The 12,437-nt window shown below is 42.8% G+C and overlaps 2 protein-coding genes and 1 pseudogene across 2 annotated transcripts; 2 read left to right on the forward strand and 1 right to left on the reverse strand.

Moving 5' to 3' along the window:
• Positions 1 to 5,391: 5,391 nt before the first annotated feature.
• On the reverse strand, positions 5,392 to 7,399 carry LOC6733555 (probable cytochrome P450 6a14). The gene is made up of 2 exons (XM_039292263.2): positions 5,925 to 7,399; positions 5,392 to 5,867 (listed from the first exon to the last, which is right to left on the reverse strand). The coding sequence occupies exons 1-2, from the start codon at positions 7,036 to 7,038 to the stop codon at positions 5,452 to 5,454; spliced, it is 1,530 nt and encodes a 509-aa protein (XP_039148197.1). The 5' UTR covers positions 7,039 to 7,399; the 3' UTR covers positions 5,392 to 5,451.
• Positions 7,400 to 9,252: 1,853 nt separating this feature from the next.
• LOC27206154 lies at positions 9,253 to 10,225 on the forward strand (annotated as a pseudogene).
• A 77-nt stretch (positions 10,226 to 10,302) lies between these two features.
• Positions 10,303 to 12,032, forward strand: LOC6733557 (probable cytochrome P450 6a13). The gene has a single exon (XM_016167642.3). It carries the CDS (start codon positions 10,344 to 10,346, stop codon positions 11,823 to 11,825), a length of 1,482 nt encoding a protein of 493 aa, XP_016026506.1. The 5' UTR covers positions 10,303 to 10,343; the 3' UTR covers positions 11,826 to 12,032.
• The last annotated feature ends 405 nt before the right edge of the window (positions 12,033 to 12,437 follow it).

Consider the following 12,437-nt stretch of genomic DNA (forward strand, 5'->3'; position numbering starts at 1 on the left):
TGCTGCGTTGCCAGGAGTTACTTTCCGCCTACGGTTTCATCTCTTAAGCGAAGGCAGGGACTCTCTTAAGTCCGTGGACTATGTTGTCATGCGAATCTATTTATTTAACCGAATATATTTTATTAAATCTGCTAACCGTTTTTATGACCCACCCAAGCAGGCAGGCACCTTATGCAGGCGTCGCTCATAAATTCATGTCAAACAGGGCCAAGGTTGCCACTTTCCGTTTCGCACTTTCCATAGGCGGAAGCCACAGGTGTGACAGCAACAAATTAAGTTGCACATATAACTCACAACCCCAAGACGATGCCTTCAAGGAAATTGCCCCGACTAGATGTGTTCTACGTATGTGGCGGCCGCCCGCCTCCTCGGCAAAGTTGCCCCACACAAAGTATAATGTGTACGACCCTTGTCATGTATTTTACAATTGTTGCCAACTCCGTTTGTCATTGCGGCAAATGAGCTTGGCAGCCACCAGAAAATAAAAAGTAACACGAGCCAAAACAAGAAACTCGCATAAATTACCCGGGCCAAGCAGCTGCCTCCCCGAATTGTGAAGAAAACGTTGACCATTGTCTTAATCCGCTTAAATTGCGGCATCCTAGACGCACGAAAGTGTCAACGACTTGGCCAACAGTTCAGCGTTCGAACATAACTCGAGATAATTCGGTTATGACGGGCCAACGAACGTGTTAGCCATATATGACCCAAAAGTCGAACACAATTTCGGCGTCAATGCCAGATAACTTTTTCTGTGACACAGATGGACAGCGCAAATATACGATAATTGTCCACAGACATTGCAAGCGACCGAATAAAACGTCAACTCAATTTGAGTCCTCAAGTGCCAAGGGCCAAGTTGGGATCAGGTTAATCGCCGAAAGGTTACCGCCTTGCAATGGGTGCTCAAAAAACCCGCACACGGCAGTTGACCCCTGAATTCCCTCAGTGAAAATTCCACAGGTGGCCATAGTAATTAAATTACAAAGCGGGAAAGTCGAGTGTCTCGACTATAAGATACCAGTTACTCAGCCAAAAGAAGCGCGAGGGAGATATTTCAAGTTAGCACGTACATACATAATTACTATAAAGATTTGATAAATAGTCTGAATTCATTTAATTTGTTTGCATAAATATATTAACATTGATATTGTTGCATACTTTTCAACGAATCTAATATACCCTCTTACTCGCAACTACGTGTAGAATTACTAATTTTCAGCTATGAATGGCATCTGTCAGCAACACATACCGTTTTTTAATTATCATTTAATGTGGTTAATAATAAATTAATATTACTGTAGTGGCATTTGGATTTCAATTATGTTTTCACTTTTCCCATTAACTTCAAACATGTAAATGTAAATCAAATTTAATTGAACAACTCTAGTACATGTTTAGGACAACTAAGAAAAACAGCACTATACGGCTCATTTCCGAAGAATAAAATGTATTTTTTCAAGCGTCATGACTTTTTCAAATGATTTTTTAATGTATGAAAATTAAATTATTTTAATAAATAAAATCTTTTTACTTTTTTAGTTAAATATAACAATATCTGCTGCCCTATTTACAACACTTCATCATATTCTCAAGAGAAACGTATACATATTAATGAACATGTAGTGGTTTTTATGTATAGGTAGGTATATAGATAGGTATAGGCTTCATGTATGAATACAAAGAATCATTTTTAGGCCTGCAAACAAGCTTCCTTGTAACTTTGATATATTGTGCTTTTCCTTTGTCGATTTATTGCATATTTTTGGCTGCTCGTTGAAAGATTGTTCCAATTCCAGATTCCTAACATGATTTTTTTTCCAAGGGTTTCGCAAAGTTAATCAACATTCAGCAAGCCAAGGATATGGGAGCACAATGTCAGTAAATAAAAATGCAAGAAGAATTTTTGGTACTACAATTTTACGCACGGTTTGCTTTAAGCTGGTAATTGCTATTCTGAAAAATGTTGCAAGTTGAATTAAAATGCCCAACTCGTAAATTCCTTCTGCAAAAAATTTATTGAACTGCATTTTGTCCATTTGCTTTCCGCAACAACTTGTACGTGGGGCAAACAAAATCAACAAACAGGCAACAAAACAGGTAATAATATTATAACGATTAAATTAAACGAAATTTGGCAATACAAAAGTTATATCACAAAAATTAAAAGCCATTAAATGCCACAAAAATGTGTGATGTTCTATGTTCTATCTTGTAGTTTGTATTCCTGCTGTTCCCCTGCTACTTTTCCAACTATATTACCCAGTTTTCAGGCACCTGGCCATAGGGGAGCACATCTTGCTAATGACATAATGAGAGGACAACCCTTTGCCACATCAGTTTCGGTTTGCAGACTGAAGCTAAAAGCGCAAGGCGCCTTCAATGGAGTGCATTCGATCGAGAAATCGAAGACCAATTGAGCTGTCCCAGCCAAAGGCAACGCATCAAGGTGTTAGTAGACTAATAGCACCTGTCGAGCCAGAAAATTGTCGAGCAGCAGAAACGAGGAGGAGGATGAGCACAGGCGCAGCACTTTTGCCGATGACAACCCGTTGACGTGGACTTCGTCGCAACAGATGCTCCGCAAAATGAGCATACGCCGTGTGTGCCGTGCTACGTGTGTGGCAGCTAGTAATGCCATTAATCAAGCTGCGCGACGATAACTATGTCAGCGGATTTGTTCTGGGGACTTGCCAAAAAATTGTAAAGCAGACAAGCGCCCTTTGACATCTCGTTTCGCGTTGGCTTTTTATCAAATCAGGACTTGATTTGATTAGACCCCGAACGGAATGATAAATTATTGCCTGGCTGAATTGGCCAGCTGCTGATGTCCTCTGACGGCTTAATGCGTGTCGTCTGCCAAACGATTCGGAAAAATTGATTGTGTCCACACTCACAATCAATTGCCAGAAGGAAACTCGGCAGTCGAATGGCCAAGCAATAAACAATTCCACAGCTAAAAGTGTCTGGTTTGGGTTTGGGTTCGGGATGCGATGCTGTTCACAACACTACAGACAACCAAACATGGCAAAATAATTCAACCTTCCGTTTTATTTTGGCAAGAACAAATGCCAAGCCACAAAAGTGGATTTTACTTGCAGCAAGCGGCTGATAATGCAGATGGAAAAACAAAGCCACAAAACCACTATATTCCAGTTCAGTGCTCCTGGTTGCCAAGGCAATCTAAAAATGCCATTGCCTTTCGCATCGGCCAGCTAATATTTCCCTATAATTTATATGGCCGCCCGGGGAAAACATCCAGCAAACAACATAAATAAAGCGACCAATGAAATTGTAAAGTGTCCTGTCACCGCCGCTCCAGGATATCCAGAACACCACTGGCCAGAGCCCACTCAAGTGACTCAAACACCTAGCAGCTCAAGTAATTAGCAATTTGTATGGCTTTCGGCCGGAGCCATTTATTTCGCAAAGCGCTTACAAACCATCCAACTTGGCCATAAAAGTTCAACACCGTTGGAACACCTCAGCACTGGCCGCTAAAGTGGGCTTCTCCGCAGGTCCTCTAACCGGCTCCTCTCCTAAGCATAATGAATGTAACCTAAGCATGATTTATGTTAGTACGGAGCTCATAAATCTCTGGGTCAGCCAGGAAATGGTAAGAAGCTGTGATCGAAGACCAACCACAAATACCCTAAGTTGGCATCACCAAAGTTAAATCTTACTTTTCCATTGAAAGCCAATAAGTTCATTTTCAGTATGAAAGGATTTAATTTAATATGTATTTAACTATACCTTGTTTGTTTAACATATTTAAGATATTTGATATATGCGGTTGGTTGGGCTTTGTTAGTTCAGTTATTACTTGTTTCATTTCATCGCGTCTCAATCACCTTTTCAGATGCCACCCCAAAACGTGACGTGACCCAGCGACCTGAAACTGAGGAGTCTGCAGATACACCTCTCCTTCCGGAAAATTTCCCATAATTACGTGCACCAGCCGGTCTTTTGGGCTGGGAAAATAGGTGCGAAGGTGGATCCCGACACTTTGACCTTTCGGCCACAATATGCGCTCGTTAGTCAATGTTTAGCAATTTGTTATCAATCAATAATAAATGTAAATAACATAATAATGAGAACACAGGCGATGGACACCCACTCCCCCGAAGATGATGAGGCATTGGCTCAAATTGTCTGTGGGAAAAATAGGAATTTGGCCTAAATGAGTTATGGCCCGCATAAACAAAAAAGGAAGTGCGAAAGCGCCCACGGAGGCATGCGATATTGTATTTTTTCCGCCCCATCACGGCAGCTGTTTTCCGAATAGACAACGCCGCCAATTGAGCGAATCAATGGCCATCCAGTCAGTCTTGAAAACACAAAGATACAAAAACACAGACGCCCCAGATACAAGCAACCACCCAGCCCAAGCAGGCGGTGCAGGATACTGGGAGCATTCATGGTCGTCTTATTTTTCACTTTTTTGCCAGGGCCGACTTTGTTTTTGTTTCAAGTTTCGCCCGCTGGTCATTCAGTGGGGATTCCAAGAACGTTACGATAGCATTTCTCAGCTTAAAGCTGGAAAAACAGAGAGCTGGAAGAGATACAAATGCCTGGTTATCTACGGGGGAATACGAATGCGAATACCAATACCAATCCGCTGCACCTGGTCTATGAGTTCTCCTGGTGCCGTGAGCAAGTTCATCTTATTCCGGCTAATTATTCCATTTGTTTTGCAGCTCCGAGTTTTTTTGCCATGCCTTGCTTTGTTTCGTTGCCCCAAGGATTCTGTGGCGTGACTGCACTATCAAAAAGTGCCGTGGCAAAAACTTCCTCCTGGCTGAATGACTCCATCCTCCAACCTCCCACCCGCGAATCCTGGCGAATCCTGGGCGAACATATTGCACAGCACATGCAATTCTGTCAAAACAGTCGTACTCGGTTAGCAGCTGGCAAGTAACGCATGAGAAATGAGCAAATTAGTGGGCGAGTCACGGAAAAGTTTTAGCCGGATTTTGGCTCCAGATTAGCGGGAGAATACTTTGTTATTCTTTTTGAGGTTTCGGTTCGGGAGCAATGCTAAAGCATTCTACACCAAATTGCTTTTAAATGCCAAGTACATATATATACAACTGTGAAGTAAGTATCATTAGATACTTTCCTTTTAAAATTCATTACACTTGCTGCCTGGCGGCCAGCTCCGTGCACAACTGTAAAATGAAGTGGCCAAAATTACATTTTAGCCGAAAAAGTTTCGATCAGTTAGCTGGCTGCTAAACAAACTAATAAATTCAGTCAAACACAACTTTAATTTGTTTTGGTATCTGATTTAGCCGCGGGCATTTTTTGCATTTTAATTAACAAAGTTTCGGTCACAGTTTGGACCTTAACAAAATATTTCAATAAATAACTGCACAAATATTTCAGGTGTACTTTGCGCTTATTATCTTTTATTTTTTTAATTGCAGATAATTTAGATTATACTAAAATCATTTAAACGCTTTCGACTTTCAGGTAAATGCCGTTATCGGTAGCCAACAGAAAAGATTTTTTCGAAAAAATCAAAGGAACTTCGGTGCGATTTGATACGGAAAATTTGAATCGTCGAAGCAGCGACACGAGCCCAATCTTGGCCTGAATCTTTCCGAACCGCAGTCCAATGCAGTTCCTTGGTCCATCGCCAAAGGGCAAGTAGGCCATCGGATGGCGGTTCTTGACTTCCTCCGGATCGAAGCGACTGGGATCGAACTTTTCCGGCTCGGGATATATCTCCGGATCGTGGTGGATATTGTGCACGGGTATGAGGGCAAGAACGCCCTTGTCCAGCACAATATCTGTGTTGGGAATTTGGTAGTCTTTATTAGTCTCTCGAATGAGATGGGGAAGCAGTGGGTGCTTTCGAAGAGTTTCTGAAAGTTGTTTTGGGTTAAAACCAGTTTGTCAAGCTAAGGCGGATCAGTACTTACCCGACAGCACTTGATCCAAATAGGTCATTTGAGCGAGAACATCGTAGTTAAGCTCTCCACCGTCCACATTGGCCAGCACACTTTCAATCTCCTCCCTCAACCGCTGCTGAATCTCCAGCTGCACGGCCAGCTCGTACAGGCACAAGGACATGGTGCTGGAGGAGGTCTCGAAGCCGGCCACGAAGAACACGAAGGCCTGGGCAGCCATTTGCTCCAGGGTCAGGCCGTGGGAGAGATCGATACCCTTGCCCTTCTTGGCTGCTTCTTGGTCCTCCGCTCGGAGCTCTATCATTTGTTCGATGAAGTCGTTGCGCTTAATGCCGTTCTTGAGGCGGTACTCGACGGTGTTCTTAACCGTGGACATGAAGAACTGGGTCAAATCATCGGGGAGCACTTTCATTCGCAACTTCCTGGCCAGCTTGGCGTTGGTAAGGATAAAGGATTGCACTACCGTGGAATAACGACGTCTGGTGAATATTTCACGACCCTTCTGTCGAAACTCGGCACTTGGGTCCTGGAGACTATTGCACTCCAACCCGAAGGCGCACGATCCGATGACATCCGTGGTGAACCGGGCACATAGATCCTTGACCTCCACATTACCGTCCTCCACTTTGGCCTCCTTCACCGCCTTGTCCATGGCATCGCCCAGGCGAAGACCCACGTCCACGATCACCTTCGACATCTGCTTAATCTTTCCAGAGGTGAAGACGGGCGACAGCTTGTGCCGCATCGCTCGCCACTCCTCGCCCTCCAGGGCGAACAGGTGGCCGGTGAGGGGATCGTCTCGTGGATTGTTGAAAGCGCCACGATCCTGGAAGTAGCTGAAGTCCTTGATCATCACCTGCTTGATAAAATCCAGGTCTGTGATCAAGGCGGTTCGCTTGAAGAACATGTACATTCCGGCGATGGGACCCTGCCCCTTAAACTTCTCATAAATTCTTTGATTGATATCGCGGAAGTGGTACTTCTTAACAACGCCCTTCATGTTGCCCACTATGGGCAGAGGTTTCTCGTGCGGAACACCTTTCCTCTTCCAATATGAGAAGATTTTTATATGCAAACTGTAGGCCAAGGCCAAAACCGCGCCCACAAGGGCGATTGTAAACAGCATTGCGAGCGGTCACTGTGAACTGTTCTTGATTAGGTTTGTATTAACACTGATAGTTTTGCCGCTTAGTTTCTCTCTTTATATACCAAGAGAAGCTTTTCGACAACGCCTTATCATTCCAAAAAAAATTGCGATTGCACTAAAGGTGAATTGTTGCTTGTACCGAATTCTATATTGCTGTCAAACCAAAATGAGTAACGGCAAACACCATTTATTTGGTAAATCAAAGACATATGTTGGTGTTAAACAAATTTATGTTTCAAACAACCAATAGATGACATTCCGGCTGACGAAACTTTTCTTTCCACACAGCAAACTTATCGCGTAACCGACTTCACTGAATCCGCGTTTAGGGACAACTGAGGCACGATGATTTTGGATTTCTGTTGAGCTTTGCCACGCTCCAGAGAGCTTGACTTTCCCCCAAACAAAATAAACAATTATTTTGTATCTATGGAATACAGGTTTAGAATCTAACAGCGAAATTAGTTTTAGAGGATGACTAGACAGAAACTTACTAGAAAACTAGACCGTGTCAATAAAACGTTAGTCACAACGAAAGGTAGTTTCCCAACACGTTTTCAATATTGACTATCAGGAGAATAATACCTAAATTGGTTTGCACTGCGCATCAACAAACATGTTTGCCTTTTCAAAAGGTATTTACTATGTATTTTAATAATAATTGGTTTGCTTTAAACTATTCCCCCGAAAAGCCGCAAACCGATGAGAATCAGCAAAAAGCAATCTAGTTTTAATAAGCATAATCTCCGTTGGCCCTGCATTATTATTTAATTCCAGCTTTTGTTTTATGACTCGAGTCGCCTTTAACTGCGGCATTACGATTTTTATGTCGATTGGAAGATGGCGCATTAGCGGCATAAAACGGGCCGTGAGCATTAGGCCCAAATCCTTTAAGCACCCAGAACAGCACACACGCCCGCACAAGGTCACAAAATGCTTTTAGGCGCGACTTCGTTTTATTATTTACTGGGGAGCAGACAGAAGTCCTGCGGGGGAGGGAAACTGGGGAATCCACCCACTTCAATCTCGCCTACTTGGGAGCAGAACGCTGCCCATCTGGAAAAGCGTTTAATGGGCCTTTAATCGCATTCGCGTAAATATTCCCGCAACTTTGCAACACGCCTGGGGAATTCAGTGACACCAACGCCTTGATTTTGTGTCAGTTTTATTGAATTTACGCCTAAATTGATTTCTGGACATAGTCACAGGATTCAGTTTAATTAAAGGTGAGATGCAAAGGCCAAAAGGCAGCAGGCAAGTCGTCTAGCAAATCATCAACAGCTTGTCAATAAACTGATGTTTTCTTTTCCTGTTTACGCCCAGGCTCACATTTCAATTAAGAGGACAAACACTCTAGGAGTCGAATAAAAAATTGTGTCCTGTAAGGAGGCTAGAATTGCGCATTCAGTACTCTACTCATATGTGTCAGTTTTAAAGAAAACATTTGAGCTACAAGCTAAATGTCTGAACTTGTGTAATTTTCATGAAATTGCTTGCCAGCTCTTTGCACTCAGGAAAATAAACTCGAAACTAAGAATTTATTTGCATTAATTTTTATAGCGATAACCGGGTACATTTATAGAGCCCCAACTGATATTGTCCCCTCTTTTCAGCATTACAATGCCTAATTTTGGCATTAGACCAAACATTTTGTCGACTCTTTATCAGCGATTTCTGATACGGTGGTCATGTTGAGTTGTAGACAGCATTTGATGATAACGAATACGATTGGGCAACTTGAGTCACCGAAATATTGAAAATGTCCCTGGGTGGGTAATTATCTATTGCTATTTCCGAGGTTAATAATAGAAAACGAGAGGAGACTATCAGATACTATCAGATTGCGATATGCAAGTATGAAAGTCCTAATTTCATACAATATATACTTATTTAGTCGAGCATACAGATTCTGATTCAACCTTAGAAACTTTTCAACGAATCCAGTATACCCTTTACCGTTTAAAGAATAAGTTCTCTCATCACACATTTTGTACAATAGTACACCTAAACTAAACAATGTATATAGTATTTGTTTACAACCTTATCTTTCAATACTGTCTAGTTCGCCATGGGAAAAAGCTTCGTGGACTCCAAAAGCTTAGCAAATGTTTATATGATATGCCTAGATTGTTTGCTTGATTGTCGATTAAGCTCCCGAGATCTCTAAATAACCCACGCTTCGCTAAATCATTTGTTAGTTCCCATTAAGCGTTCTACGAAGAAAATTCGTTAGAAACTAAAAAGTAATATTGAAGAAAATACTTTCCGTACTTATTTGCTGGATAGCTGAATCCAAACGAGTATCTTGATCGCCATGCTGCTCACGCTCGCACTTTTGAGTTTGGTCCTCTAGTTGGCCTATAGATTCTACTACAACACCTACACATATTGGGTCAGAATGGGCGTGCTCCATGAGCGCCCTCTACCGGTGATTGGAAACACGAAGGGTATCGGAACAAAGTACCACCTACGCGACATCAGTAAAAGGATATACGACAAGTTCAAGGGCCAGGCACCCATTGCGGGAATGTTCCTGTTCTTCAAGCGAACCCCCGTGGTCACTGATCTCGACCTCATCCAGCAAGTGCTCATCAAGGACATCCATCCATCCATGATCTTTGAGGAACCCCGTCATTCGGCGCTATTTCAAAACTTTATAGTTACCAACTCCAAGTTGGCTAAAAAGTTAAGAATGAAAATTCTTCGCGATGATTTGACCGACTTCTTCTTGTCGGCGGTGAAAAACACCGTCGACTATCGCCTCAAGAACTGCATTGAGCGGAATGACTTTATGGACCAGTTAATAGAGCTCCGGATGGAATTCATCTAAAAGTCGAAGGCATATAGACTCGGAATTTTACTAACTTTGGAATGTTTGTAATGTACCCAAATCCAAATTAATGCAAAGGATTAACTGATGAAAATCACACTATTTCAGGTGTAAGGCGCTAAACTTGTAAATAATTACTACCATAAATCCCAATAATATCTAATAACGCTTAGCCTGTGATTTTTTGATATTTTCAAATAATAATTGATCCGAAAACTGAACATTAGCAACGCTCTATATATTTTGTTTACAAATCGCTTGATTCTCATTTAAAATGACGCAAGATATTGTATGTATGTTTGGATAACTGCAGTTCTTTCCATATAAGACCGATAGTCTTACCGATAGAAAAAGAGAGCACGCGAAAAGAGAGAGAGGCGAAAGCTTTTTAGCCGACGAGTCAAATGTACCCCACTTTCACACTCAGTTGCTATTCTATCGAACAGTGGGCACCATGCTAACGCTCCTGGTACTCTTGTTCATCGTCGGACTTCTGCTATATGCCAAGCTCCGCTGGCATTATAGCTACTGGAGCAGAAGGGGCGTGGCCGGAGAAAGACCCGTGTACTTCCGCGGCAATATGAGTGGGCTGGGAAGGGACCTCCACTGGACGGATATCAACCTGCGGATCTACCGGAAGTTTCGCGGAGTGGAGCGCTACTGCGGCTACTTCACGTTCATGACCAAGTCGTTGTTCATCATGGATCTGGAACTGATCCGCGATATAATGATCAGGGACTTTTCCAGCTTCGCCGATCGAGGACTCTTTCATAATGTGCGGGATGATCCGCTGACCGGGAACCTTCTCTTCCTGGACGGACCGGAGTGGCGCTGGTTGCGCCAGAATTTGACGCAGGTGTTCACATCCGGCAAGATGAAATTCATGTTCCCCAACATGGTGGAGGTGGGCGAGAAGCTGACGCAGGCGTGTCGCCTGCAGGTCGGCGAGATAGAGGCTAAGGATCTGTGTGCCAGGTTCACCACGGATGTGATCGGCAGCTGTGCCTTCGGCCTCGAGTGCAATAGTCTCCAGGATCCGGAGTCGGAGTTCCGGCGCATGGGCCGATCAGTGACCAAGGAGCCCCTGCATTCGTTGCTCGTCCAGGCCTTTATGTTTGCCCAGCCGGAGTTGGCTAGGAAGTTGCGCTTCAGGCTTTTTCGTCCGGAGGTTAGTGAGTTCTTCTTGGATACGGTGCGCCAGACATTGGACTACAGACGACGGGAGAATATCCATCGCAACGACCTGATCCAACTGCTAATGGAACTGGGCGATGAGGGAGTCAAAGACGCGCTCTCCTTCGAGCAGATTGCGGCCCAGGCATTGGTCTTCTTTCTGGCCGGGTTCGACACCTCCTCCACCACCATGTCCTTCTGTCTGTATGAGCTGGCCCTCAACCCCGATGTCCAAGAAAAGCTACGGGTTGAGGTACTCGCCGTTTTGAATCGCAACAACAAAAAACTCACGTACGACTCCGTTCAGGAGATGCCCTACCTGGACCAAGTGGTAGCCGAGACGCTTCGAAAGTACCCTATACTGCCTCACTTACTGAGGCGTTCCACCAAGCAGTACCAGATACCGGATAGCAACCTAATCCTGGAGCCGGGATCTAAGATAATAATACCTGTGCATAGCATTCATCACGACCCAGAGCTTTATCCCGATCCAGAAAAGTTTGATCCCAGTCGCTTTGAGCCAGAAGAGATTAAGGCTAGACATCCTTTCGCCTATTTGCCTTTCGGTGAAGGTCCTCGAAATTGCATAGGCGAGCGTTTTGGTAAGTTGCAAGTGAAGGTGGGTCTTGTATACCTCCTGAGAGACTTTAGGTTCAGCAAGTCGGAGAAAACACAGATCCCGCTCAAGTTTTCCAGTCAAACTTTCCTGATATCCACCCAGGAGGGAGTTCATTTGAGAATGGACGGACTTGCCAGACCGTAATAGTGGTCATTTGAAAATGTTTAATTATCTTGACAGCGCGAAATATGTATAGGAAAATTTTTATCTACAAAAGACTGCATTCCCAGATTGTACTAATCCATACATTATACAAATAAACACAAAGAAATGTTCTATTATCAAAAAGCTTGTTTAAACAATTAAATAATGATAGATAAATAAATTCAAAAGAGTTCAGTTTGAGAGAGGGACAGATGTGACTTAAAAATATGATTTCACTGGAAAATTTTATTCTTAAAAGAAGGTGGGTTTGAATTTATGAAATTATTATGAAGTGCGCCAATTCGAATATTATATGTATGTGCATACTAATCAGAAAGCTCTTAAAATTCGAGCTTGTATATACTCTCTGAGAATACTGCGCTTAAAAGCTTTATAATAATAAAATATAAGTATAGAAAACTTAAATAACAACTAGAGTTTAACATCTAACATCAGTATACCCTACCGTTTGGCAAACCAAATTACATTAAGAGATACATTACAAAACAAAAATATTTATGCATATATATTTAGGAAAAACTTTATTGCGTCACTCATAATGTTTCAGAGAAAGTATAAACAATAACGTAAATCTGTATTCACATGGGAATA

The sequence above is a fragment of the Drosophila simulans genome, chromosome 2R (genome assembly GCF_016746395.2).
Source record: "Drosophila simulans strain w501 chromosome 2R, Prin_Dsim_3.1, whole genome shotgun sequence".
In the NCBI taxonomy this organism is placed as follows: domain Eukaryota; kingdom Metazoa; phylum Arthropoda; class Insecta; order Diptera; family Drosophilidae; genus Drosophila; species Drosophila simulans.

Bases quoted from the DNA above. Each gene is read 5' to 3' on its own strand.
- LOC6733557 (XM_016167642.3), top strand. From the start codon at position 10,344: ATGCTAACGCTCCTGGTACTCTTGTTCATCGTCGGACTTCTGCTATAT.
- LOC6733555 (XM_039292263.2), bottom strand. From the start codon at position 7,038: ATGCTGTTTACAATCGCCCTTGTGGGCGCGGTTTTGGCCTTGGCCTAC. The intron at 5,868-5,924 runs GTAAGTACTGAT...AACAACTTTCAG, and splicing joins TTTGGATCAAGTGCTGTCGG to AAACTCTTCGAAAGCACCCA.